The sequence below is a fragment of the Zootoca vivipara genome, chromosome 12 (assembly GCF_965207765.1).
Source record: "Zootoca vivipara chromosome 12, rZooViv2.hap1.1, whole genome shotgun sequence".
Lineage (NCBI taxonomy): Eukaryota > Metazoa > Chordata > Lepidosauria > Squamata > Lacertidae > Zootoca > Zootoca vivipara.
Genome location: NC_142595.1, coordinates 26,867,557 through 26,894,171, shown reverse-complemented (window position 1 = coordinate 26,894,171; position 26,615 = coordinate 26,867,557). Strand labels below are relative to the sequence as shown.

The 26,615-nt window shown below is 45.5% G+C and overlaps 2 protein-coding genes across 5 annotated transcripts; both read left to right on the top strand.

Annotated features, from left to right (window-relative positions):
* Positions 1-17: 17 nt before the first annotated feature.
* HROB (homologous recombination factor with OB-fold) lies at positions 18-14,179 on the top strand. 2 transcript variants are annotated; one of them, XM_035135610.3, is made up of 10 exons: positions 18-334; positions 1,047-1,097; positions 1,376-2,491; positions 4,012-4,095; positions 5,144-5,284; positions 6,232-6,340; positions 7,851-7,936; positions 8,977-9,126; positions 11,437-11,656; positions 13,094-14,179. In XM_035135610.3, exons 1-10 carry the CDS (start codon positions 332-334, stop codon positions 13,165-13,167), a joined length of 2,034 nt encoding a protein of 677 aa, XP_034991501.2. In that variant the 5' UTR covers positions 18-331; the 3' UTR covers positions 13,168-14,179. The 2 variants fall into 2 exon arrangements, with proteins under 2 accessions (XP_034991501.2, XP_088511348.1); XM_088655222.1 differs by having other exon boundaries at positions 168-334; positions 11,431-11,656.
* A 3,952-nt stretch (positions 14,180-18,131) lies between these two features.
* On the top strand, positions 18,132-25,879 carry ASB16 (ankyrin repeat and SOCS box containing 16). 3 transcript variants are annotated; one of them, XR_015946568.1, is made up of 5 exons: positions 18,132-18,566; positions 19,630-19,897; positions 21,504-21,996; positions 23,174-23,441; positions 25,039-25,879. XR_015946568.1 is itself a non-coding variant. In XM_035136126.3 (5 exons), exons 1-5 carry the CDS (start codon positions 18,251-18,253, stop codon positions 25,222-25,224), a joined length of 1,377 nt encoding a protein of 458 aa, XP_034992017.2. In that variant the 5' UTR covers positions 18,132-18,250; the 3' UTR covers positions 25,225-25,879. The 3 variants fall into 3 exon arrangements, 2 of the variants coding, with proteins under 2 accessions (XP_034992017.2, XP_034992018.2); XM_035136126.3 differs by having other exon boundaries at positions 23,174-23,287; XM_035136127.3 differs by lacking the exon at positions 23,174-23,441 and having other exon boundaries at positions 18,139-18,566.
* Positions 25,880-26,615: the final 736 nt, after the last annotated feature.

The window sequence follows — 26,615 nt, the reverse complement described above, 5'->3', positions numbered from 1 at the left end:
GCTCAGCCCCCGCTTACGTAGTAGAAGCGCGCCGTATTATCACGGCCGGGCTGGGGCTGAGTGGGCGAAAGCTCTAGGCGCTTGCGTAGCCAAGAAAACGAAGCGCTTGCCCTTTTGTGGGCGGGGAGAGAACGAGCTATTGCGCAGATGCAATGCGCAGATGCAATGAAGAAGGGCGGGGGGGGGCGGCTCGTCATCTTTGAGGCGGCCCGTTCGAATGCAGAGCTTGGTGAGAGGAGGTGCGGGACTTCCCTCTCTCGCTGCATCCCTGCGTCGTCCTTGTTTCTTCACACCGTATTAACCCTGGAGTTTTGGTTCTTCTGCCTCCACGATGGTAAAAGAGGGGCAGGAGGGACTGGGGAGGAGGGCAGTCCAGGGGGAGGACAAATGCCTTATAAAAACATAACCACAGCCCCTGCAGCAGGACTGTAGCCCATGACATTGTAGCCCACGCTGCCCATAATAAGGGGGTTGGCCTGTAAGGTGCCTCAGGACTCTCTTGTGCAGGCACCCCCAAACTTCGGCCCTCCAGATGTTTTGGACTACAATTCCCATCATTCCTGACCACTGGTCCTGTTAGCTAGGGATCATGGGAGTTGAGGCCAAAACATCTGGAGGGCCGCAGTTTGGGGATGCCTGTTCTTGTGTTTGCTGCAGCAGACTGACGAGGCTATTACACTCCCCCAAACCCGGGAAACATTGTTTTTAACACAATGCAAGATATAGTAATAAAAAACGTTAAAGTTATCAGGCAGTCTTTTGAATATCTCAAAACTCTTCCTTGTGGGTGGAAGATGATCAGATTTAAAAAAGGGGCAAGCCTGTTATGTATTTATTTGTTTAGAATGCTTGGGTTCTCCCTTTCTGAGCCCAAAGAGACACTTAAAGTGGTGTACCAAAATAACAGCAACAATAATAATAAACCCCCAAATCCCACTCAGACTTGTGCTGGAACAAAAACTGCATGGAGCTAGAATAATTCAGGTAGTATAAGTTACAGGTACAGAATAATTAAGTTATTATTTCTCCCACACACACCCAAACAGGCCTGTGGTCTACAAAAGCTGTTTGCTGTGGAGGCAGACTTTGAAGATGAGGTAAGAGAATATTTGTGAATCAAAGCTATATAAGGGGAGAGGGAGGCATCTGGGTGTGGTGGAGAGGGCAAAGGTTTCTACTTACTTGCCGAAGGGTACTTTAGATGACTTCAGAGGGACCTGTGACTTTGGATGGAAGAACTCTGTTGGCCAGATGGCAAGCAAAAGATACCCTTAAGTCTCCCGTGGGCTCTCAGGCTCAGAATGTTCACGTACTGTAGTACAAAGCTGAGGGATGGCACCTCATGACACGCATTCTGTTTCTCTGTTCTTGGTAGGATTTTCTGTCAGCTGTGAATGATGTGGAGAAGCAAGCCCTGGATCCACCTACAGATAGCTCAAGATGTCTTAGACCCCTCTCAACTGGGTTGAGAGCCCCCAGCACCACCATTCCGGTCTCTGAGGGGCCAAGGGTCACCATGTCCCCAGTCTTGCAGGTGCAAAACTGCTCCAGACTATGGTTTGGAGAAGGTAATGTCAAAAGCAACCAGAACACTCCTCTGGCGACCAGCTTCACAGTTCAGAAGGACCTGGCACCCACTGCAGCTGAATGTAAATCGAGCGGCACTTCAGGCACAAGGTTCAGGTTTGTGAAGCAGCCTCCAGCTAAGCACCCCACTGGGGGTGCCCCCTGTGATGAGGAAATTGACAATGAGCTTGTATTGGCTGCGTGCATGGATCTGGAAGAGTCTGATACACAGTCGTATCCAGGGTCCTTCAGGTCCAACTGTGTGTCCTGGGAGCAAATGCGAGATAATAGTGTAGCAACAGCAAAGAAACCACGAGTGGTAGATTCGCTGCCATTGACTGACTCTTTTGGGTCAAAGACCTCACAGTTGCAAAGGACTTGGAAACAACCTGTGGTAGAGGTCATCAGCCATCTCCAGCCGGTAGAGACTTCTCCGAAGTTGTCTTTGAGGCCTCCTGCCATGGACTCTTCCTTGTCTCATTCTCGCCTAGGGTTGAGTAGCAGCACATGTGCCCTTTCAAACTCCAGCTGCCAGGTGCTCAGGCCTTTCCAGGCATCTCTGCATAAGCCCACTGCCACATCCAACAGCCCATGCTTGCCTCTGGTTAGACCCTGCTCTTCTTTTCGGTCAGCAAGTACCCCACCAAGGCCACACAAACCATGGATGCCCAACCAGAGCTGCTCTGTGTCCAGAATGGCCAATTGTGGTGCTCAGCTGCTTTCTGCATATGGTCCCCCAGCAACCTCTGTGGAGACTTCACCTGCCAACCCTAAAGTTACCGGAAGCCTCCAGTCACCTGTGGTCACCAATCACCTTGTCCGTTTGGTCACGGCAGCCAACAAGACGCCAGAGCCAGTGCCCCATGTTCCTTTGCGGGCTAAGACGCGGCGCTTCCCGGGACCTGCTGGCATTCTGCCACATCAAGTAAGAGGGCCAGCAGGATAATAGGACAATCTTTATGTTGGGGATGGGGAGTGTATGGCTGTCCAGATAGTAACTACAGCTACCTTTGGCTCTAACCATTGGCCATGTTGCCTGGGGCTGAGGGGAGCTGCAGTTCAGCAGCATCTGGAGAGTCACAGGTTAGCCACTTCTGCTGTATGTACAAAGGAGTGAGGATGCCTTGGAAGTTCCATACTTTTCCATTTATAAGACTAGGGTTTTTTTTACTCTAATGTTTAAAAACAGGGGTCGTCTTCCCCCATTATCATAAATTGGAGTCCCCAAAAATAGGGGGCGTGTTATACACGGGGTGTGTGTGTTATACACGGAAAAATATGGTATACTGTGGTGCCTCGCTTAACGAATGCCCTGCTTAACGAAATTTTCGCTTAACGAAAGGATTTTTCGAGCGGAGGTTGCCTCGCTAGACAAATTCGTTTTATGAAAAATTTGTCTAGCGAATCGCGGTTTCCCATAGGAATGCATTGAAATTCAATTAATGCGTTCCTATGGGCAAAAAAAAATTCAAAAAAAATTCAATGCATTCCTATGGGATTCGCTAGATGAATTTTTCGTTATAAGAAAAGACCCGTGGAACGAATTAAATTTGTCTAGCAAGGCACCACTGTATATGTGTCGTGAATTATTATTACCTTATTTCCTCCACTCCACCCACACTTGCTATGTCACAAAAGGGGCATAAAAGCTGCCATCCTCCCTAAGTTTTCTCTGCTCCAAATTGACAGCTATATGGTTGTCCTAGTGATGGGGATTGCCCATTATCTCCCTATATGGATTCACTGAATGCTTCTTGGGGTGCATGCCGGAGAAATAACTTTTTTTGCTCTGCTTTGCTGATAAAAATGCTCTGTGGTGGCTTAGAAAACCAATGCTAATGAAATTAATAATATAGAAAAGGGATAAAATATTAATTGTTATTATTGAAACCTCAGTTAAATATTTTTCCTGATATATTCCGCAACCAAAAATCACTAAAAAGTGACCTCTGACTGGGACTGAAGGGAAATTGAGACATAGCTTTGACTCAGGGAGGACAGGAAGTCAAGCTAATAATTTTAGTCTATGCCATTGGTTTCTATAAGTAATAATAATAATAAATAATTTATTATTTATACCCCACCCATCTGGCTGGGTTTCCCCAGCCACTTTGGGCAGCTCCCAACAGAATATTAAAAACACAATATAATACCAAACATTAAAAACTTCACTAAACAGGGCTGCTTTCAGATGTCTTCTAAAAGTCAGATAGTTGTTTATTTCCTTGACATCTGATGGGAGGGCATTCCACAGGGTGGGCGCCACTACTGAGAAGGCCCTCTGCCTGGTTCCATGTAACCTCACTTCTCGCAGTGAGGGAATCGCCAGAAGGCCCTCAGCGCTGGACTACCTACCTTTGGATATATGACTTTAAGGTGAGTCCATAACTCTGGCCTTGAATTTATGTTCATTAGATTTTCTTCCTTTGCTTATTCCTCAAACAGCCTGATGGGAAAAACTTAGAAGAGATTCTCATTACAGCTCCACAGACACCAACTCATGGGGCTCTAGCGAAGCTGCGGACGGAGGTATTTCATGGTTCTACTCTTCCCTTTCTTAATAGAAGAAGTCGTGCTGCAGATGGGGATTGGAAATTCTGCATTGCCTATGAGAACCCAGCTGTGATGCTAATCACACGATTACAAACCTTGTTGGGTGTCTTTTCATTTAATGGGATATGAATTTCATTGGAACCAAACTTCATGGGAATGGGAGATTTAGCCCCTGCCTTTCGCAGTCCTGATGCCAATAAAGAGTTCCTTACCGTGTAACTACTATATTAATGGTGATGGTTGCTCCCATTGGTGCCACAGGGCGTTGCTAGCCAAGCTGGAGGGGGTAACTTTTATCAGGCTCAAGCACGGGAAGGGAATATTTAAACCTCACCCCCCCCCCCAATACACTGTAGTCCTTGTAAAAATCGATGTCCTCTACTGGCTATTAATTTTTAAAAAAACCTAACTCTGAAGCAGCTGTGTAGAATGACCTTTACAGGAGAAAATTGCAAGTTTTCGTCCCTTCTTTGTATTTCAAAAAAAGAAAAACTAACTCATCTGTGGAAAATCTTGAAATCTTTAGTCTAGTACTTCCAAGCGTCACTTGGTTATTCTTATTGTACAGATAAGGTCAATTTTAAGGATGATGAATTGCAGAAACTCACCTCAGGAGCCAGAACAGTCCTGGAAACAACATTTAACAAGCCCTGTCAGGGAAGGGTTCAGGTAGTGTTAAAAGATGCCTCTGGGCATGTACTGAGTAACCCAAACCAGCTCTCGCATGTCTTGGACTACAGCAACTTTTTCATACGTCTGGTTGTGGAGACACGTTATTGTTCTGCTTCAATAGAGATGTTTCTTCTAACTGTTCTTTAATATGTTTTAATGTGTGTGAGAGAGGGTGAGATGGTGAGGAGGAGATTCTGGAGTGAGCAGAAGAAGGAGCATAAGCAATATGGCATGCACCCAGTAGAGCAAAACAGCTCCCATGGTTAATGTCTCCAAATGACTAAGCGCTTTGCCCAAAGTTAAGGTGAACAGTAAGCTTTAACTTGGAATTTGTGTGTGCGTGTGACTCTAGGAGATGCCTCCTTCCCAGCAGCCAATAGAAGACGAATTTGGAAGAGGCCCTTGGGCTGCCATGAAAACGGAGCTGGGATTGGATGAGAGAGATCCATCCTGCTTCCTTAGGACATACAGCGTTGTTATGGTGCTTCGTAAGGTAAAGGCTGAGTTTGGTTTTGCAGGTGGGAAAATTCCACGTCACTTGAAGAAGAATCTCTTCTTGAAGTGCAAATGCCAAAGATGATAACATGGTAGGGCCTGGAAGCAAGGAGGTATTGCAATATTACTGGAGCCGTGGATAACCTTATCAGTAATTTGGATGGGGTATATACTGTGATCCATCTGCAAGTGTACAGTATACATATAAACATATTTTCTAAAGAACATGCAGAAATTCCTCCATAACACCTTAGAAGCGTTGGTGACTAGTATTCACTCTAAATCCAGCCCAGGGAAGCCAACATCTGCTCCACACAGCTGGGAATAACTGTCCACACCTCTCTGATAGGACCGCTTGGACCAGGTTTGCATGCCACTGGTGAACGAAGGTGGGGCGGAGAGGCAATCCACCCTGGGTACCATCGGGGTGTGTGTGCCATCGCGTCCACCCCCCAGGATGCTCGCTGCACACGCCCCAGGACATGCGCTGCTTGCCGCGCACCCCCCAACACATGCCATGCCCCCTGCGACGCCCCCACGCCCCCGGATGTACGCCAGTGCCGGAGCAAGTAGCTTTGCCACTGCATGAGGCATAGTCTGATAAGAAGGTAAACATGGCGGGTTGCTAGGCAGCTCCCTCCTGCCTCTTTTCCTGCTGCACATCAAGCGATAAGTGATGTTCACCTGTCGTCCTCTCCACCAACCTCGAGCCTTCAGGAAGCGAGCTACGAGTCCTCTTTGGCCGGCTGTCCTTTTGCTGTGTGTCACTGTACTACAAAGGGCAGGAAGAAAGATATATTAGAAGGTCCCCTTCCATATCCTTCGCCGCTCTTGCGATCAGACACCTTTTCTCAAATCTCAAAAGTTAATACAATCCTGTTTCAGATTTGCCACCCTGACTTCCCACAAGTAGTGCGTTTTCCTTGCTCATTCTCTTTCACGCAGGCAGCCCTGAAGCAGCTCCCAAAGAACAAGGTTCCTAACATGGCCGTGATGATTAAGTCGGTAATGCAGACCAACGTTGACGCGGGTGCTGTGTTCAAAGACCCTACTGGTAAGGATGAAAAGAGTTCCGTTGTAGTGACTTACTTCTTCTGCATGCATTATTGGTGGAGCATTTCTGCTTTGCCTGTGGTGTCTGGGCAAACCTTGTTTGTTAATGACCACCATCTGACTCATTTATGGGTGTTTGAATTGACTCTGACTAAATATGGTACAGTCCTTTAGGCACATTGTGCTACTGGGAACTGTTGCACGGGCTTCCACTAGCCTAACAATGGAGCTTGTATATAACCCTGAGCAAATCTGTGTGTTTTGCTGGCCCCTTGTGTTGATGGCGAAGGATGGAGAGGGAGAGTGTTGTCTTTTCGTTAGATTGAGGACAAGGGGCTGGATAGTTGTGACATGGGGTTCCCCCCCCAAAAAAAAACTTATTTGGAGCCAGCAGATAATTGGACAAATGTTTCAAATTCTTAAGTAAAATGTTTTAGGTGCTTAAACAAAATTTGCGAATAGGTATTGGGAGGGAGAATTGCCTAGACAGGCTGGCTTCTCAAGCCAGAAGTGAAGCAAGAATAAAGTGAATGGCTGGAGGGAGTTAGTTTTCAATGGACTGCTCGAATATTGATTAAGTTTTCCTTTATTCCCTTTGCTATTGGAAATATGTATGTAAAACATATTTGCATTGACCATAACAAAAAAAAAGAAGACTGGGTGAAAAGCAACTTGCACCGAACAAAAACACAAACAAAACAAAAAAATACAAACACAATTTAATCCTTGGCATTTCCAGTTACAATTGATATCGGCAGTAGTCTTTTTGTTCATTTTTCAGCTTTGACTCCCAAAGGTACCCTCTGGCTCTCCAGATGTTGCTGAACTCCCACTCCCATCATCCCTAACCATTGGCCATGCTGGCTGGGGCTGGATGGGAGATGTAGTTCAGCAACATCTGGAGGGACAAAGATTCCTCACCCGATTTAAATGCAACATCTACCAGGTAACAAGCAGTCCAGCAAATATTGAGGCAAGTTCTCAGTTGATCTAGTTCCACAAATGCACCTGGAGGTTCAGACTGACATTTTAGCACCAATTTTTGGGGGGCATAGTTTGAAACCTTGGTGCTCTATGCAACCAGGTAATGCTAACAGGGCATTTTTTAAAAAAGAAGGCCATTTGGGATACTGTACATGTTTAACTCTCATGTATAAACATTCAGTGCAAGCCTCTCCAGTATAGTTTAGTTGCCACTCCCTACACAGCCACATTCTTGACGTCATAGGATATGTCTTCATTTGACCATCACAAGGAATAAACAGGCAACACTGAAGTTGTCCTTAGATGTCCTAAGCCTAGGTGGAGCTGATATGTGCATTTGCCTGGGACTAATTGGCTGGTCTTGGGTGCTTGAGACCCTTCCTTTGCTGGGCTCTCCCTCCCATCTCTGTGTTCCTGTATAAAGGGCAGTGAGAGCTATTGGTGTGTGATGCTCATGTGTTTCCACTTTGACTTCACTGTATACTTAGTGCTCCTGTACCTAATTGGTTTGGCCTTCTGTCATGCAGGAGAAATGCAGGGCACAATACATCGCCTGTTGCTGGAGGAGAAACAGAGTGAATTTAAGGCTGGTTCAGTGCTTCTGCTAAAGCAGGTACTAGAAAACAAGAAATCAAGGGCTGGGTGAGCTTTCATTTTCATGCAAAAGAATTATAACGAATAACTGGTATTTAAGACTTTCCAGAGACATTTCTAAGTGATAGTTCTGCTTGTTTGTGCCCCTACTGATGCAGTTATCACCTCCAGATTAACACAAGTTAACAAAAACAAGTTACCCTTTTCTAGCTTTGTGTCAAATAGATGCAACCAATGTCAGTTAAAAGCAGAACTGACAAGTCAGGGACCATCTACCAAAGACTGGAATGTTCCTCCTTATACTCCCAGAGAGCTTTCTTTAGTATTATCTGGGTGCTCTAAATGAGGTCCAATGAGATTATGAAGAAAGGTGTCTTTTTGTAGAATTATTTGCCCTAGAGACTCACTTAGCCCATCTTACTTCTGGAGATTGTATGCATCACTTTTATTCGAACCACTTGCACTCTTTAGATGAGCTGGACCAGGACACCAATTAAATAGTATTATCTCCCTCCTTCTTTTTAGAAGTTGGGTTGTTTATTTCTTTCTTTGGTTGTGAACTACCCCTTTCCAGCATTGGAGCATCTGCCCCTCTGTTGTTTTTATTTTATTTTATGTTTACTCTTGGAAAACAAAACAAAATCAAAAAGAACTAAGATGCCCCTTTGCTGGAAAAAAAAACTCATCTCCCTGTTCCCACCTCTTATGTGAGGACAGGATATAGTGCTAAGGGTTAGTATAATGCTGAAAGACTTTCAGCTAACTTTTGGAGAGCAAAGCTTTGGAGTGAGCATAAGTATGAGCAACTTCACCCTGCGCAGAGACCATTTAGGACAGGCATCCCCAAACTGCGGCCCTCCAGATGTTTTGGGCCTACAACTCCCATGATCCCTAGCTAACAGGACCAGTGGTCAGGGATGATGGGAATTGTAGTCCAAAACATCTGGAGGACCGAAGTTTGAGGATGCCTGATTTAGGAGATGTGCCACAGTGGCACAAAGTATAGTCAGTTGTGCTGTGTACCATAGGCAGTATTGATACCTACCTTGGGTTTCACAGGTGGGTGTGTTCTCCCCATCCTATCGCAACCACTACCTCAATGTGACACCCAGTAATTTGGTGAAGATATATGCTCCGGGATTCAGCAATGAGAAGACCCCTCAGTTATGCCGAGAGATTGAGGAAATAATGCAGACGGTGCCGCCACAGGTAAGGAGCAGGCTCTCCTTGGCACAATTGGTAGGCTATAGGAGAGGCTGTGTGTGCTCTGGGTTCTTTAAAAAAAGGTGTATGGGGGGCACTTGTTCTTAATTACTGGGATGTTACATTTCATTAAGACTGGCAGTCATATGCAATGTATTAACTTTTTTTTACAAGCACTTTATTGGTTTTATTATAAAAAATAAATAGAAAGAAAGAAAAACCAAACAAATCGTAAACACATTTTTAAACCATAACATTTTGCTTGACTTCCCTTCACTCCCCTTCTTGGTTCCATTATTTTAACTTGTTCATGTGCGTCTATAATACCTTATATTTTTAACAATCCATTTTTAAATCCTTCTTCATCTTATTACAGGTGACTTAAAAAGTTATACTAATGTAAAGTATAACACAAAAACACATTAAACATGTGCCTTTTTTAAAAAATAAATAAACTCAAAGTCTCTTTCCTTCTTGAACTTCAAAATGTCTAATCGGTCCTGCATAGTTCAATAGTTAGCAATGTATTAACTCTTAAAATGGGGGGGACGGGACTGGCCCTGCGTAGGTCCCTTCCTCCTCCCAAACCTAGCAAATTCTGCAACCTAATTTAACTTGGAAAAGGTATCTGAAGAAGTGTGCATGCACACGAAAGCTCATACCAAAATAAAAACTTAGTTGGTCTTTAAGGTGCTACTGAAGGAATTTTTTTTATTTTACTTCGATCCAGACCAACACGGCTACCTACCTGTAACCTTAACTTGGAAAAAATGCCTTAAATCCTGTTTTCCTTAGTTTACATAGTTGAGTTTTGAAGCCTATCTTGATGCAGTATTTCCACTGCTCAAGTGCAGATTTCTCTCTCTCTCTCTCTCTCTCTCTCTCTCTCTCTTTTAAAACTTTGCCAGCAAATTCTGTAAAATGGGAACAGCAGCTGCAAGGTAAAATGCATGAATGTTAGCAAAACAAATGCTTGAATGTTAGCAAAACGTTCAAGATGAAAGTTTAAAAAAAGCAACGAGAGAGCTCCATCTTCTCAAACATGCCATGCTCAGGTCTGTCAAAAGTCAGGGTGGATATGGACAATAAGAAAGCAGCCATTGCTGCCTTGGTTAATTCCTCTGCAGCTAAGGGCCTGCTCTGTGAGAGGAAATTGGAGGAGTAAGGAGGGAGGGCACAGAGGAACCAGTCTTCTATCAGGTCAGACCACTAGTAATCTAGATCAGAGTGACAGGAACTGGCTCTCCAGGGTTGCAGACACGAATCTTGCCCTGAAGCTGCTTTGAATTGGACCTGAAGCCTTTTTTTTTACATTTAAAGTATATGCACTGCCACTGAGTTACGCCATTCAAGGGTGAGTGAGATAGACAAGGGATTCCACTACCCCCATCAGAAGATGATCGTTGTGTTCCAGTTATAATCACTGTTAATAGAATCGTAGAGTTGGGAGAGACCCCAAGGGTCATCTAGTCCAACCCTTGCAATGCATACTTCTTCCTTCTCATTCTCTTCCCAAATCACATCTCCCTTCTGAAGTTTAGGCCAAGTGCAATCACATGGAGAAGACTCATAGCTGCCAAGTCTTCCGTTTTTTGCGGGAAACCCCCGGATTTTAATCCGTTTCCCGCTGTTATCCCGAATAGAAAAAAAAAAATCCCGGAAATCCCCCAGATTTCCTACCTGCCAGGGAGGCTCCATTTCGGGTGCCACTCTGCCCATGCCTGGGCACCGGAAATCGGGCAGAGCGGCACCGGAAGTTGCTTCTACGCATGTCTGGACATGCGTAGAAGTGACTTCTGGTGCAGCGCTGCTGCTGATCCCGCATTTTTCAGCGGGAGACTTGGCAGCTATGGGAGAAGTCTACTACTTCACTAGTAGAGCACATGATCTTTTGCTGAGAATATCTCTGGGTGAGCCTCTGCCTATACTAGCACATCAAGTACCAAACTCCATGCTAGATCTCATCTGCTTCAGACCTCGGAGAGCCTTAATTCAGGTGTGGGCAAATTCCTGTCCATTGGCTACGTTTGCGAAGGCTGATGAGAATTGCAGTTCAGCAACATCCCAAAGTCCAAAGGTTCCCTGCACTTGTTTTAACTGAGCAGTGCAGACCAGGGTTGGGGTGGTCCTTGAGATAATGTTGGACTTGCAACTCTAGATTTGTTGGTGTCCTGATAACAAGGCAGCTGCATTTACCCTTTCCTGTAATTGATATCGGGAGCCAGTTATGATATGGGACCGTGACTTGGTGATAAAAGTATGAAGGATGCTAAACTCAAACATTCTCTGTGGCCTCTTGGAACCTTGCAGGTGCAGGCTGCGCCAGAATTCCAGCAGGATCCTCCCACCAATGCCCCCGTAGCCATTACTACAACAGACAACAGGAACAAAGGAGGACATGAGATGGATGAAGACCTCTGTCAGCGTGTATCGGCATTGGATAAAGGGTCATCATCAACATCAATTCCAGGGGTCTCTGGAGCAGGCAAATCAGTTTTGCACTTCCCATCCTCAAAGGCTGAAACAACTGATTTGGGTAAATAGAACTCTTTAGTAGCCTTAATAATGACTTTCTGTCTCTCTTTTCCCACTCCCACCTCCAGAACAAGGGAAGTAGGAAGTGTGGACTGCAGCAGGGATGGGGAACCTGTCGCTCTCCATTTGTTGTTGGGCTCCAGCCAGCATGGCCAATGATCAGGAAAGATAACCAGCAAAATGGGCTACAGAAAAGTCCTACTGAGCCAGATGCAGCTTACATGCTGCCAACCTCCCCACTGCTCCCCAAGCACTTAATGACTCTCGGATCAGCAGATGGCCTGCAAAGCCCTGTGTGTGACCATTCAGTAGTCACACATAGAGAGCACTGCATCCCACCTGCTGATTTGAGAGTGTACGGCAAAAGTGGGTATGTTGTTCAAGGATAGAATAAGGTACTTGGCATCCTGGGGACTGAAATTACCTTTTGAAAAACAGGCGAGCTAGTCCTCCTTGTCTGGGGAGAGCTTTGACAAGCAGCATCTGGCAACAGCTTCGAAAGCAGAGAGAGATCAGGCAGGGCTATTTTGTGCTGCCAAGGGGTGAAAGCTGCATGCCTCTGTGCTACTCCTTTGCCCTTCCTCATGACTACTACTGTCTCCCTGCATTCCTGCCCACTCACCACTCACCCTGGTTCCTTCCCATAAAGTTCCAAATACTTTGGAAAACCTGAAACATGAAGCAGGTCAAATGTATGAAACATAGGTGCAAAGTAGAAAATGTTTGGCCATGGAAAGAGGCGCTTCCTAGGATATTCACAGCTAAGTAGGGACATAAGCATGTTGGGCCTCGGCTAAAACAATGGTGCTGCTGGGCTATATTTGCTTAGAATGCAGGCTGGCAGAGACACTGCATAGATGGGGCCATGTCATCTGAACCAGTGATAATTCTACCCAGCATGGCATTGTTTGCTTTATATATATCAGGGCCAGCCCTAAGGCAAGGCTGGGTGGCTCAATGCGCCAGGGCGCTGGGCCGTCAGGGAGGCACCGCGCTGCTGCGCCCACCAGACAGCCGCGCTGGGAAACGGGGCGGGGGGGAGGGACGCCGGAGGGATCTTTGCGCCAGGGGGCAAGATATGCTTAAGACGGCCCTGATATATATAATGACAATAATTTATCTCCACCCCACCCCAAAAAGTGGGGATGGTGCAGAGATTATCAGAATATGAATTCCTCACTGGTTGTGAAATGTTGTGCTTGCAGAATGTTTCTGAAGCATAGACTGGACTAAGCCCTGCCCAGAGCCTTGTTCACTGAGTCTAAATGAGTCTGCAATCTTTTCTTTCCCCTCCCTTTATTCCAAGGGGCACAGAGCTTTCCCAGGGGCTGAAGAGAATGGGGCAGCCCCTGATCTTTGGAGAGTCCCATGCCTGGGGCACTGGGGTGATTTATTTCCTGTTTTGTAGCCTGAATAACTTCTCATGCTTCCTATGCAGATGACCTGGACCAGCTTCTTGGAGAACTACCTGATGACTTTTTCTCCAACTTTGATGCCCAAAGCAATCTATGATAGCTCACTGATGCTCAAATAAGAGGACCTGCTGTCATGGAGCCGTGGCTATTGTCCTGAGCCCTGCACAGACTTTTTTGCCCAGTGAGGCTGACTCCCTTGCACATATCTTTGAGATGTTTGTCTTTATCAACATTGGTTGCGACTGGAGGAAAGAAGCTCCTTCATAAGGCAGATAACAAATCTGATGTAATTGCACAGAAACTGGAGCCCCAGCAGGAACACCATTGGACATTAAGCTCCTGCTAATTCTAATTTTACTGCAGCCTGCCATTTGTTCAAAGGCACAGCCTTCCAAGCAACAATATATCTGGCAGTGCACACCCAGCATCACACCTTATTCCAGACCTCCTTCTGCCTGTGCGGCTCTTTGCTTGGATGTTTAAACCAACCAGAACGGTCGTTAAGCAGCTGTCATTCCCTTCCCATTTGAAACACTATCTCTCCTGATGCCTGCTTTAGTACTCTGTCACAAACCATGTCAGAGGCAACATGCAAATATTCTTGTAAATAACCTTGTAAATAATCTTATGCGGATGGAAGCAGTTGGCAAAATGCGTGAAGTTGACTTTTGCCGATAGAAGCTTGCGAAAAAGATGTTTGTGAAAGGAAGGCCTTGAGCGTGTTGTATCTTTTTATTTAATCCTTACCTTTTATTCCTTTGCGACTGACATTTTGATAGACTGCGGGTTTTAAATTTTTTTTAAATATATTTTTATTAATTTTCCAATTAAAACCAATTATATCACATTCATTATTTCAAATTATACACATATATATCAATCAAACCGAATGTTATGCCAAATCATCTAAAAAGTTTTTTTTTGGGGTTCCCATGCTTCAAGAAATTGGGGATTCCTCGCAACCGTCCACTGCCGTCTTTTTTCTAAAGTTCAAATCGTCTCTCCGAGTTCATAATAATCCAGATCTTTCCCTTACAGTCACATAGATGTTTTCCTCTTTCAACCGATTATTTCCCAGCTGCTGAGATAAATGTCAAACAAAGTTTCACAAATGTTCTTTCTCCTGTGTGAGTTAATCAGTCCAGCCTCCCCATAAATCTTCTTGGTCTGGAGCGTCCCTATTGCGTCGACTCTCAACACGAAGCAGCGCCATCTTAAAAAAACTCAAATCACTTTCGTTTTCTCTCATAGATTAACGATCTTTATAAAATTTACAGCTTTTCCAGGCAGAAGAACCAGACCTCACACCATGCATATACTCTTGGTAAATTAATGGATCTCCTTGCCCTATAGCTGAACTTAGCTTCAGGTCGCTGCTCCAATTCAAAGTGCGTCACAACTCATAAATCCTCCGAACGCGTCCAGGCACTCCTCCCATCCAACTAGAGGGGGGCTTTTCTCGTCAGCAACTCCTCATCTTCAAAAAATATACTCAATAACAACAGTTTATAAAGTTCAACTCACACAGTCTTTTGCTTCTCTTTCACTCCAAACAAGCCAGGACATCACGTCTGGGAAGGTACGAAGTAACTCATATGAAAAAAAAAAAAAAGACTCGCTTCCCTTATCGCTCCGTCCCCATCAATCCTTCTTCCAGATGAAATACAGCCTTTAACTCCTCACCCTCAGCAGCATAGATTTCTCGGCAGTAAACAGCGCTTCTTCCCCTCCTTCTGAAGTATGTCCATAGATTTAAGCCTAATTATCTTCTTTAATCATGGAAATCCCCGCCATGCAGATTAGCGTCCGGGAGTCCTGGCCCTCGTAAGTGCTTCAGCCCAAGCTCCCCCCACTCCATAAACAGTCGGAGTGGGTTTGGGGGCATCACGGGCCAGCGGCCCCTCTCCGTAACCCCCGGAGAGGGTAGGGGGTTGCCATTTACTCCCCTAGCAACCGCCAAATTCCTTACGAAGGTCAGAGGGATGGAAAACAGGTCCGCCATTCCTGCAGGCGGAAACCGGAACCAGACTGCGGGTTTTAAAGGGAGTGTGTGCATAATATGTTTTATACATATTAAATTAGAGATCTGGCTCCAGAAATGCAGCTAACCTTCCCTTCTCTGTCAGGTAGCTCATGCCAATTTGAACTCTGGATGTCGTAGCAGCCATTCCTAGTACTGAAGCACTTACGTGCGCACTGGTTACTTCTCACAAGCAGGGATGGGGAGCCTGTGATCCTCCAGTTGTTGGACTCCACATCAGCCCCACCCCCCTTGGCAAATGGTAATGGATTGGCTAATGGATGGAAGCTCTTGGACTGGAGGACCACAAGTCTCCCATCCCTGATACCTCTCAATTTTCAGAGTTGGTGCCATATATCCATTGCATGATTGCACTTCTCTACATCTTGAAGTGAGGAGCATCCCCTGTTCATACAGAGCTTCTTGGATACATACAATCACCTCCATTTTACTACATGGATAATGTGGGTCTGAGATATTGAAGCTGGATAAACCCAGTTTTCTCGTTTGTCTCCTTGGGAAATGTAGAGCAAAACAGAATGCTGGCAACGAAGAACCAGAAACAGCAAAAATGGAATGCCTTTTTCTTCCCATAAAGTGCTGCAGTCAATGCTGTGGTATAGTTGAAAAAAGTAGTTTGACCAGTTGCGTCAATGTATGTGATCAAATTTCATAAATTTATTCAAATGACAAAAACTGGTGTGTTGGAGCTGGTTGTCCACATGCACTTTTCGGAGGTGGTCTCATAAGTGTATAATAAGAAATGTGTGTTGTTGCTGCTGGCATCCCCTCCAAGATTAGGTGTTTAACTGTGTTATAGAACTATAATACAGTGGCATGCAGAGAGCAACTCACTGTCGGATTGGTTGAAGGAAAAAATACAGCCCTTGGAGCCTTTTTTCAAGCAGATATTTCAGTTAATCACAAACAAAAAGGGGAAAAACCTCTATGAATAAAATAACACATACAAATGGGGAAATGATACAATGGGAGAGAAAAAAATGTACACTGGCTACTGTTTGTGCACAAGCTTCAAGAAAAGCTGACTGAATCCCACCCTGTTTATTTTTATTTAAAACACTTAAGATATTGCTAATGATTGTGAATATGTGTACAAAAGATAAAAATGGTGCCATGAATAATAAACGTAAAAGAATACAGCAAAGTGGTTTCTAACTGCTACATGGAAGGCTTTGGTAAACAGGAACATCTTTAGCAAATGCCAGAAAGAAAGCAGAAAGAAATCCGTCTCCGACTCTTGGCAAGTCTGGGAACAGGACATTGTCCTCTTTGTGCACATGTTGGTACCCAGCCAACTCAAATTGGGATAAGGTTTGCAAATCATTAGACCAGTGTTATGGGGTGAGTTCCAGCGTTCAAGTGCCATATGCTCAGTTGCCCCCGTTATACACATGAGAATCTTCATAGGTTGGTGGTAGAGGTTCCAAATAGGCCAGGGCTGAATTTAGGGTGGTGGGGGCAATTCCCACACACGGTGCTGAGCCGAAAGGGGCGCAAAATCGAGAAGATCCATAACAGATCTATTGGGGGGCACCAAATTATCAAAGACTGCCTCTGAATTGGCAAGCAGACAGACACTTACCGGTAAAATCAGGATAGGGAGCTTGTGGCCCTCCAGATACTAACCAGCGTCAACTAGCATAACCAATGGTTAGAGGTGGGAGTTTTAAACAATAAAAGCTGGATTGCACAGTTAAAGGAAGCAACAAGGAATGAGCTGTAATAGATGGGCAGTGAAATTCAGTGAAGTGGCAACATTACTTTCCCATGGTATAAGCAGAAGGCATAATCCTTGGATGGCTGACTCGTTATGTCTGGCAGCATCTACACTACACACTTAAAGCAGTATCATACCACTTTAAACAGCTGTAAAAAGGTAAAGGACCCCTGATCGTAGCTGCCAAGTTTTCCCTTTTCTTGCGAGGAAGCCTATTCAGCATAATGGAAAATCCCTGAAAAAAAGGGATAACTTGGCAGCTATGCCCCTGATAGTTAAATACAGTCGCGAACGACTCTGGTTGTGGTGCTCATCTCACTTTACTAGCTGAGGGAGCCGACGTTTGTCCGCAGACAGTTTTTCCGGGTCATGTGGCCAGCATGACTAAGCCGCTTCTGGCGAAACCAGAGCAGCGCACAGAAATGTCATTTACCTTCCTGCCGGAGCAGTACCTATTTATTTACTTGCACTTTTTGGCGTGCTTTCGAACTGCTAGGTTGGCAGGAGCTGGGACCGAGCAACGGGAGCTCACCCAGTCGTGATTCGAACCGCCGACCTTCCGCTCGGCAAGCCCTAGGCTCAGTGGTTTAGACCACAGCACCACCCGCATCCCCTAAACAGCTGTACCTTCCTCCAAAGAATGCTGGGAACTGTAGCTTGTTAAGGGTGCTAAAGAGTTGTAGAGACCCAAATTCCTTTTGGAGAGCTACAATTGCAAGGGCTCCCTGGGAAGAGGAACGGATCATTAAACCACTTTGGGAATTGTTTGCTCTCTGAAAAGAACATTCAAAAACGTTATTTCGTCCTGAGTTCTGAAATTGTTTGATGCATTCTCCTCCCTTACAGTTTTGCAGCGTTCTTCTGCATGTGTAGATCCAGCATTAAAAATCTGCATGTTTGTGTTCTAAGAGACCGACATACAGTGCAATATGGGAGGGTAGAATTCCCCCTTTCCAGTGTGTGCTCTGAATCCCCGCCCCCCATATTAATATTTATTTTTCAGACAGCAGATTTTGCTTACAATATAACTTGGGGGGGGGCTAGGGAGGAAGGCTTAAATGGAATAACTTTATGATTGCCATCCTCATTTTGTTCCTTTATCACTGTACTCTTCTCAGCTTTCTTCTATGGATCCACAAACAAGTTAATTGCATGGTGATCCAGAAAGGAAAATTGACACTGCAGAGAGACTGAGAGTATTTTTGCTGCCATGATGACTATTCCTTTCTATTTATAGGCACAGCAAAGCTTGGGTGTTCGTCCAATAAACAGATGTGCCCATTGGTGATACCGTGTCCTAACCATACCTTTTAAAAATTGCAGCTCGGAGCAGGTGCTCCTTTCCTAAGCAGCTTACAGGTCGGGGGTGGATGAATTAGGCTTGTGTGGAGAAACTTCGGCTGCCTTCTCTCGCATGAAAGAATGTCGAAGGAAACTTTCACATTCACTTCTTCCACCCTTCGCTCCTTGCGTCTGCAGCGAGAAATGCTGGAATGGGAAGACCGGCGGAGGGCTGCGTCTCGCCAGTCTGTGAGTCGGAGGTACCAGCCTAGTTTGGGGGGGCTCTCTGCACTCCTCAAACTTGCCCGACGCCCACAGTATTGCCGGGATCCTGCTGTTCACAATGCCCTGTACACAGGAGACTTGCCAAGAGTCCGGAGCATTTTTAAGGATGAAACTACTGCCAACTTGATTGTGGAGACCCTCAGTGAGGAGCTGGTGTGGTCTGCTGAAATGGGTAAGAAGGGGTTGTCCATAGTGGAAAGAAGATCACTTGGATTGGTCATTGGCCTTTTCAATTTTGACTCAGTTCTGTGGGGGTGGGAGACTTTTCAAAGCTTGGGTTATGGCAGGACGACAAGTTGGAGCGCAGGAATTTTGGTCCCACTGGGGAAAGATTCAGCATTGCAGGGTCTGTTTTTAGGATTTCTTGTTACCTTAGGAGGGCACGGGAAGACAATTTAGAAAAAGAACATGATAGAGGCATATAAAACGAATATGCACTCACTGTCCTGAAAACAGTTCCACTGTCCTTTAAATACCCAGTAATTTAATTAACAACAACAACAGGAAAGGTGAATAGCCAGAAATTTCATTGTAATCACAAAAATGTGGCCACTTCAGTAAAAGTGGTTAGTTTGGAATCCCCTTATGAAAAGTGCTATTCTTTGTAAACAGAGCCTTCTGTCACATTGCTTTTATTGCAACATAGGTATTTCGACATGGAACCAGTAGCAATTTAGGCAGAAAAAGTTTGCTATTTTCTCTCTGCCATCAACAAGTTGCAACACTTTTAAGAGCAATAGCCTCCAACTTCTTCAGACTTGAAGCCCACGTTAATCCACAACCTGCAACACATTGCCCAGTTTGCAAACAGCAGTATTATTCCATGTTAACTCGCTTGCATGGAATTTCTGGTCACTAGCAATGGTTACCCAGGCTAGTGCTTAAATTCAAGAGCTGGTCTACCATGAGGCTATTGCTTTGGGAAAGCTCCCCAGAGGAGAACGATGGAGAAAGTCGTACTGTGCTGTTTGTAACCATCACCAGAGAATTGTGGAAATCTGTGCTTCTAAATATTTATTAAGGCATTTGTTTTACTCATTGGCCATCATGGTTGATAGTTCTATCATCATATTTTGTGGCAGCCTAATCATGTGTTGTGGGAAGAATGTTTTTGTTTGCTTGCCCTGAACCTATTGCAAATCGATTTAACTGGATGGCAGAGAGCTCCAGTATGGCGGTATTAACTTGCCGCTCCTCAGTTTCTGATCCTCCTGCCCAATCATTTTCTTCTGCAGGGCTGTGGGTGCTCACCCCCCAGAAGAAGCACACTTCTCCATTGTGCATCACAGCAGCCAGAGGCTACCAGGATTGTGTGAAGCACCTGCTCTTGCAAGGGGCTGAGGTTGATGCTGTCGTTGGTGGGAAAGCCGCCATTCACGAAAGCTGTGCCAACCACCGCGCAGAGTGCACTCGCCTGCTCCTGAGCTACAGCGCAAACCCCAATATTCTTTCGGAGGACGGACTGGCCCCTCTGCATCTCTGCACCACTCAGGAGTCTTTGCCGTATGTCTGGGAAATTGGGAAGGGGTGTGTTTGTGGATTGAATCTTTGCAGCAATAAGGCGACAGCAGAATAGCAGTAAAGTAATTATCCAAATAGGACTAATGATTAGCCTGTATTAGACTAACAATTAGCCTTCCTGGTGGACTTGGCAGGGGGCTCCTTAATTCAATTGCAAAAGTGCCTTTCTCCCATGCTAAATTAAATGTAGCTTGTACTGCCTCAGTAAATTATGCAAAGCATGGTGTTAAAGTTTGCAATCCTTGGGCAATTCAGATTCTGAAGCAAGAACCACCGAATCCTGTACAAATCAGCCGAGTTTAATCTTGTTTTGCATAATTGCCTTTGTTTACCCTGTTCCCTACTGTTTTCTGGTCCTGCTAGTCATGGGGTGGAGAGCATCTATGCAGGGCAGTGGAACCCCAATCACTGGAACCTTTCTCTAGCTACGCTTCCTGAGAAATCTGGATTCTTCTGTTATGGACATGTGTCCAGTTGAACTGAGGTCAACGTAGCCAATGAACACATCAGGGTGAAAAGCCATGGCAGAAGGCACAGATTAGGTTAATACCTGTCAGGGGATTGTTGCAGCTACTCTCAAGTAAAGACGCTCCATTCCGCACTGTCTTTAAGAGTTTTATTGTGCATACTATTTACAGTGCAGAGATAACAGAAAACATGACCGCCTAGTCCGATTCAGAACCCAGCAATGGCTGCCGGCTGCTCTTCAGCCAGCATAAAAGCCTGGGCACCCCAAGACGCCGCCCCTTCACCTCTTGCTGGCTGGGGTGGCGCCTGGGCTCCAACATCTCGCTGAGTCCCTCATCCGCTGACCCTCGACCAGAGCAGTGCCAGGGCTCTGACACGTCTCTGAGCCCTTCCTGCATGCTCTGTTCTCCATAGCGTTGCCAGGGCTCCGACACCTTACTGAGCCCTCTCTCCAAACCACTCCATTCCTCATTCCATCCTCCTGACTCGCTGCTTGTGCTGTTGCTGGGCGAAGTGCTGGTCAGGATGACGGGGGTGGGGGAGGCTCCCTGTAGGGAGTCCCCCTGACAATACCCGACTCTGCACAACTTTGAAGAGTGCACAACACATATTTATACAGTCCCGGTACACTGTTACACGTGAAGGACGCGTGATCTTGTGTTTCAACAGAATACCTTACATTCAGTCTTCTTGGAGCTCAATTCCCAGAGTCCTTTGGGAGAGTCCTGTCACTCTCCCAGACATTATTGACGCCACCAGGAAATTTCCAACCACAAGGTCTGTTGCAAGTGGACAACTTGACTTTTGCTTCTAAAAGCACCTTGCGGACAGCTAAATGGGTCATGCTAAGTAGGCCACATCGTTTGCAAGCATAATCTAACGGGGGGGGGGAGAAGCCATTGTTATGGACACACTTAGGCCAAAAGGGTCCACTATCAGTTGCAGGGTCATGTCCTGTATGGTTCCTGATTCTTTGAAAACAAAAAAAAGAGAGTGGCAGAGGAATGTGTTCACTGCTGCTTCCCCAAATAAATATTGTGCAAGCTTCCTGCACCCACCCACGGGTTGGATCGTGTGATGGTTTACAAATTCCCCCACGGCCACTCCTTGTGCTTTCCAGATGTGCCCAGCTGCTCTTGGAGTATGGAGCTCTGGTCAACCAGAATACAAGAGACCAGCATGCTTCCCCATTGCACGTGGCTGCAAAGCACGGCCTGGATGACCATGCGAAGCTCTACCTCTGCTATGGAGCAAAGGTTGCCCACAGGAACCGAGAGGGAGAGACAGCCCTCAACGCGGCCTGCGCCAGTGCGGACAGGCCTGAGGAGGCTGGCCGCTACTACCGGGTGGTGAAGCGGCTGCTGGAAGGTGGGGCCGACGTCAGGATAGCTGGCCGGAAGAACCATACGCCCCTGCACAACGCCTGCAGCAACTGCCACATCCGCATTGTAGAGCTTCTGCTGCAGCACGGGGCTCAGGTCAACGTTAGAAACTGCGCCGGCTACACACCTGTGGATTGTGCCCTGCAAGCGGTGGAAGATTACCTGGAGGGGCAACCTGAGAGGCTCATAGCCACCTTGCTCAACCATGGTGCCGCTTCTATCAATCCCAAGGTAAGGCTTGCCACCTCTATTAGCTGCTGGCTGACCTTGGTATTGGGGAACCTTTTGTACATAAAACCCAATAGGAGGAGAGGGGAGGGCTGGCTATACCATTAGGCAGCTTTGGGGTAGCAAAGAGGTGCTGGAGGGCAGAGTTGTTTGTAGGGTGTGGTCTGCCCTGCACCCCTTGAGCTACCTTGTTGTCCTCTTACATGATGGAGGACACTCTCTCTCCTATTGTCAGCGCGCTAGTAAATTTAACCTACCATTCCATATGTGGAAAGCAAGGTGGGTGGGAGTCATTTGGTCCTTGGTTAGGCAGCAACATGGTTTGGGTTGGTCCCAAGGCGGTGGGGAGGAGAACATTTGTCTGTGGCAGCCTTGGCCAACCTGGTGCCCTCCAGATGTTCTGGACTACAGCTCTGTAAGTCATAGCCTGCATAAATAGAAGGAAAGGAATGATATGAGAGAATCAAGGCTTGGTGGGGCCTGGAGATGGAAGAAGGGGTCCCTGGGAGTAGGAGTGGAACCAAGGGTTGTGCAGGAGTCTGATGTCCCACCTCCTGGTTATTGGAAGTCATGCTCTGCAACTCCCACTTGTCTTTTTCTGAGATTTCCACCAGGTTTTGCCAGCATGTTCCTAAACAGTTTCCCATACCCATATGTATTCTAAAAATTTTTAAAGTGTATTACAAGATACTCAGGATTACATATACTGTGCTTAATTATTTTACTGAGCCCTTGAAATCTTGGTCTCTGATATATACACCGGCTTGGCTTTTTGAATTTCATCCTTTCAAGTTTATAAGAGCCTTCCTTTGCCAATGAAAATTCCCTGGAAATACTCAGAAGTCCTAACTGGAATCTTTCTGTTTTCTTTTTCTTTTCTTTTTTTACTACTGAATGAAATTTCTTTCTTTGCACTGTGATAATACAGGAGTTCTGGCTGAAGAATTCCAAGGGAGGTAGCATAGGAGATTACTCTGATTTTATCTGTGCGGGATTGATAATTATATTATTCCATGCACCTTGCTTAAAGCAAGTTTTTCCATTAAGCAGCTTATATATATATATATTTCTAAATAAATAACTGAATCTACGTCTTCTTTCCTTTCCAGTATGTTCACACATGCATTCTCTCTCTCCCTCTCTTTCCCTCTCTCTCTCTGCTTGGTAATTTTGCCTTCAGATGCTAAAATTTTGTGCCTTGTCACCTCAGGCTATGGAGGTTGTTCTAAATTCCTATGACCGGATCCCACCCTGTGATTCTTGGGTGGATTCTGTGCCTCTTGAAGTGTGGCAGGTAAATTCCTCCAATCCAATGTAATGCAACACAAAAACAAACACATATACTGTACACGCACTTCTGCAATCACAAGGCTTGCTGTTTTGTCCTGCAAAATGGGAGATGGTGCATCAAACAATGAATCTCGGGAACAGTGCATCTTGGGAAGAAGGTGAGGCTACAGCTCTGCTTCCCTGACAGCTAGTTTTCTATGTGTGGAGACTACATTTTTGTATAGCGGAGCGCAAATGCAAGCTCATCTACCATTTGTAAGATCCAGGCCTCGTTTTCCCCCTTCTAACTCAGTACTTTCTGCCACCTGACGTTTCTTTGACTACTTACATATTTATCCCTGATCTACCCTTAAAATTCCTGTTGTCTCTAAGCAAAGGGACTACTCAACTAATCTGGTTAGCCACCCCCTCAACCATATCCAACTAAATTATACTCAACAAGCCCTCTAAGATTAATGGCCCTAAATTAGTCATGCCCATTCATTTCAGTTGTCTGAACATTGGGTACAATCTATTATGCCATCTGAATGTTCATGGAACGCCATTGTTGGGTTAGTTCTCACTGTGGTGGTCAGCTTGTGTCCATGAGGGCTCTCATGATGGTGGAGAACATGGGGTGGAGAACATACCTACCTAAACATGTCTACTTGAACTAGTATGTTAGGCTGGAACACACCTCCCTAGTGTGGTGGTTCTCTGTGAATGTTTATTTAAAAAATACCTTGCAAAAGGGAAGAGGGAAGAGTAAGGCTCTCTGGGAGGTTTGAGTGGTACCCCTTGCCTGTCCTGCTGATGAATTGATAGGTGTGTTTCTGGGCTAGCATTATTCCCCTATTACAGAATTTCTAGTGCTAATTATGCGAAATGTGTGGAGTGCAAAGTGCTCCGTAAATACTAAGCATAATTATAATATCTCCAGAGTTTGGAAAGATTTGTAGTAGTCCGTTTTATTTTATTTTCTATAATTATACTAAGGTAAAGGTCAAAAGGAAAAGGACCCCTGGACGGTTAAGTCCAATGAAAGGCGACTATGCGGTTGTGGCGCTCATCTCGCTTTCAGGCCAAGGGAGCCAGTGTTTGTCCACAGACAGCTTTCTGGGTCATGTGGCCAGCATGAATAAACCGCTTCTGGCACAATGGAACACCGTGACGGAAGCCAGAGCACACGGAAATGCTGTTTACCTTCCCGCCAGAGCGGTACCTATTTATCTACTTGCACTGGCATGCTTTCGAACTGCTAAGTAGGCAAGAGCTGGGACAGAGCAACAGGAGCTCACCCCATATGCCCCATAGGATAATATGATTTTGTATGGCATGCCTGCCTGGTTGCTTCTGCTACTACAGGGACAGGGAGCATGTGGCCCTCAAGATATTGCAGTTCCTATCGGCCTCAGCCAAGGCTCGGGGAGAAGAATGAGAGAATTATGTTTGTGGTGGTCAGTGGAGGCTGATGTGTCTTAAGACTCAGAAGGCGGAGAGGCCAACACAGAGTGGACCCAGGGCTAATAACAGGCAGAGCCAACTAATTCTAGGTTTGCGCATATCCTCCTCGCTGCTGACTTCTATAGTGACAACACCAAGACGAAGGAAGAGGAAGTTGACTGCCAGGGCTGGTTGTAAGCAAGAAGGCAGGCTGGTGGGAAGTGCCTGAGGGCAGACTGCAGTTGGTGGGGCAGTACCCAATTCGCCTCCATGGACCAGCCTGGTGGTGTGTTCGTTCAATGCCTCATTTTACTTCTCTTGGCATTTTGACAGGAGCATCAGGTGTTCTACGATTCAGCCATCTGCCTGGTGAATCAGCCCCGCCCTCTGCAACATCTGGCCCGTTGTGCTGTGCGGAAGCAGCTGGGGCCGCAATGCCATCAGGGCATTGCTCAGTTGAAACTGCCATCTTCTCTGCAAGACTACCTGCATCTCCCACTGGAGGGCTATCTCCAGTGATGAGGAATGTACACATATCTGGCCTCAAGAAGATAGAAGTCAAAAATTCAGAATGACATACTTATTTTTCCAAGTGGCCATTTCTCCAAATGTAAGAGGCTGCTCGCTAAGCACTATTAATAAGGCTGTGGTGAAATGTAAAATTGTATGGGAATGCTATTAGGGTTGCCAGACTCAATAGAGGACAGGACTTCTGTGCCTTTAATTGCCCTGCTCTCTTTTGAGTCTGGAAACCTTAAAGAGAAACCAGCAGACCCTTTGCTTGGAAATTAAACAAAGGGTCTGCTGGTTTCTCTTTAAGGTTTTCCATACTCAAAAGAAAGCAGGGCAATTAAAGGCACAGAAGTCCTGTCCTCTATTGAGTCTGGCACCCTAAATGCTATATTCAGCAGCCACCTGCTCTCTCTTCTTGAAGTGGTCAAGGATCACCAAAGAACCTGGGGCCTGCATGAGCACTTGGGCACCTGACACTTTAAATCTAATTTATTTTAATTATATTTTAACACATTTATATTTATGTTTAGGTTTTAAAATGGCTGACAATTGCCCCACAATGTACTGTTAGGCCCCTTCACCATATAACTTTGACTGTACCTACCCCATGATATATGCTGTAATCTGAACCTGATTAGTATTAAACTGATTGTTTCCTTTATTTAGCTTGTGTCTGCTTTTATCTGTTTTCTCTTATCAAAATGTTAGTCAAAAATGCCCCTTTGAATCTAGCAGTGTAACAAAATCTCTTGCTGCAATGTTCCAGCTCCTGCCTGCAACACCATGTCATAGACATCATCATCGTTATTGACCTGCCTATCTATTTATATAACCTGCCTCTTTTAATCAACTATTTTGTATTAAAATATATTAAAGGCATCTAACTATCACAGCAAACTTTTAAACAAGAAAAAAATACTGAATGACAATGCAATCAAAAACAGAATAAAAAAAATAAGAGGAGAGCCCATTTCAAAAGACGGTGCCACATTAACACCCTGCTGGAAAAGCTCACCAGAAGGCACGCAGCAGTGAGATGCATGTGCCCTTCCTTGGGCAAAGTCTTTTATTGAATACAATGAAAAGGAAATATATTGCTTCTGCAGCAGATGGAGGATACCTTGCTCTGGATACCGATATGAATTCGCTCAGTGGCTTAATGCAGATGTTAAGCAGTGAGAAGGCGCAAAATGGAGCCATGTGGAACACCATAGCATAACTCCTGGAGGATTGTTGCCATCAACAATAGAAGTGGCCATCAACCTAGAAAGGGAACTGTTGCAACATGGTCTAGTGTGCATGCCCCCTGCCACTGTGCCCTAATATTTATTCCAGGACGGTGGTTCCCAATTAGCTAAGTATTGCAGACCCCCTGTTTTTCAAAAGCCAAGCCATGG

Excerpts from the sequence above, each read along its gene's own strand:
- HROB (XM_088655222.1), top strand. Across the intron at positions 1,098-1,375 it reads AGGCAGACTTTGAAGATGAG|GATTTTCTGTCAGCTGTGAA; the intron begins GTAAGAGAATAT and ends TGTTCTTGGTAG. Across the intron at positions 5,285-6,231 it reads TTGTTATGGTGCTTCGTAAG|GCAGCCCTGAAGCAGCTCCC; the intron begins GTAAAGGCTGAG and ends TCTTTCACGCAG.
- ASB16 (XM_035136126.3), top strand. The coding sequence starts at position 18,251 with ATGTCGAAGGAAACTTTCACATTCACTTCTTCCACCCTTCGCTCCTTG. Across the intron at positions 21,997-23,173 it reads CCGCTTCTATCAATCCCAAG|ATGCTAAAATTTTGTGCCTT; the intron begins GTAAGGCTTGCC and ends TTTTGCCTTCAG. Across the intron at positions 23,288-25,038 it reads TGCCTCTTGAAGTGTGGCAG|GAGCATCAGGTGTTCTACGA; the intron begins GTAAATTCCTCC and ends GCATTTTGACAG.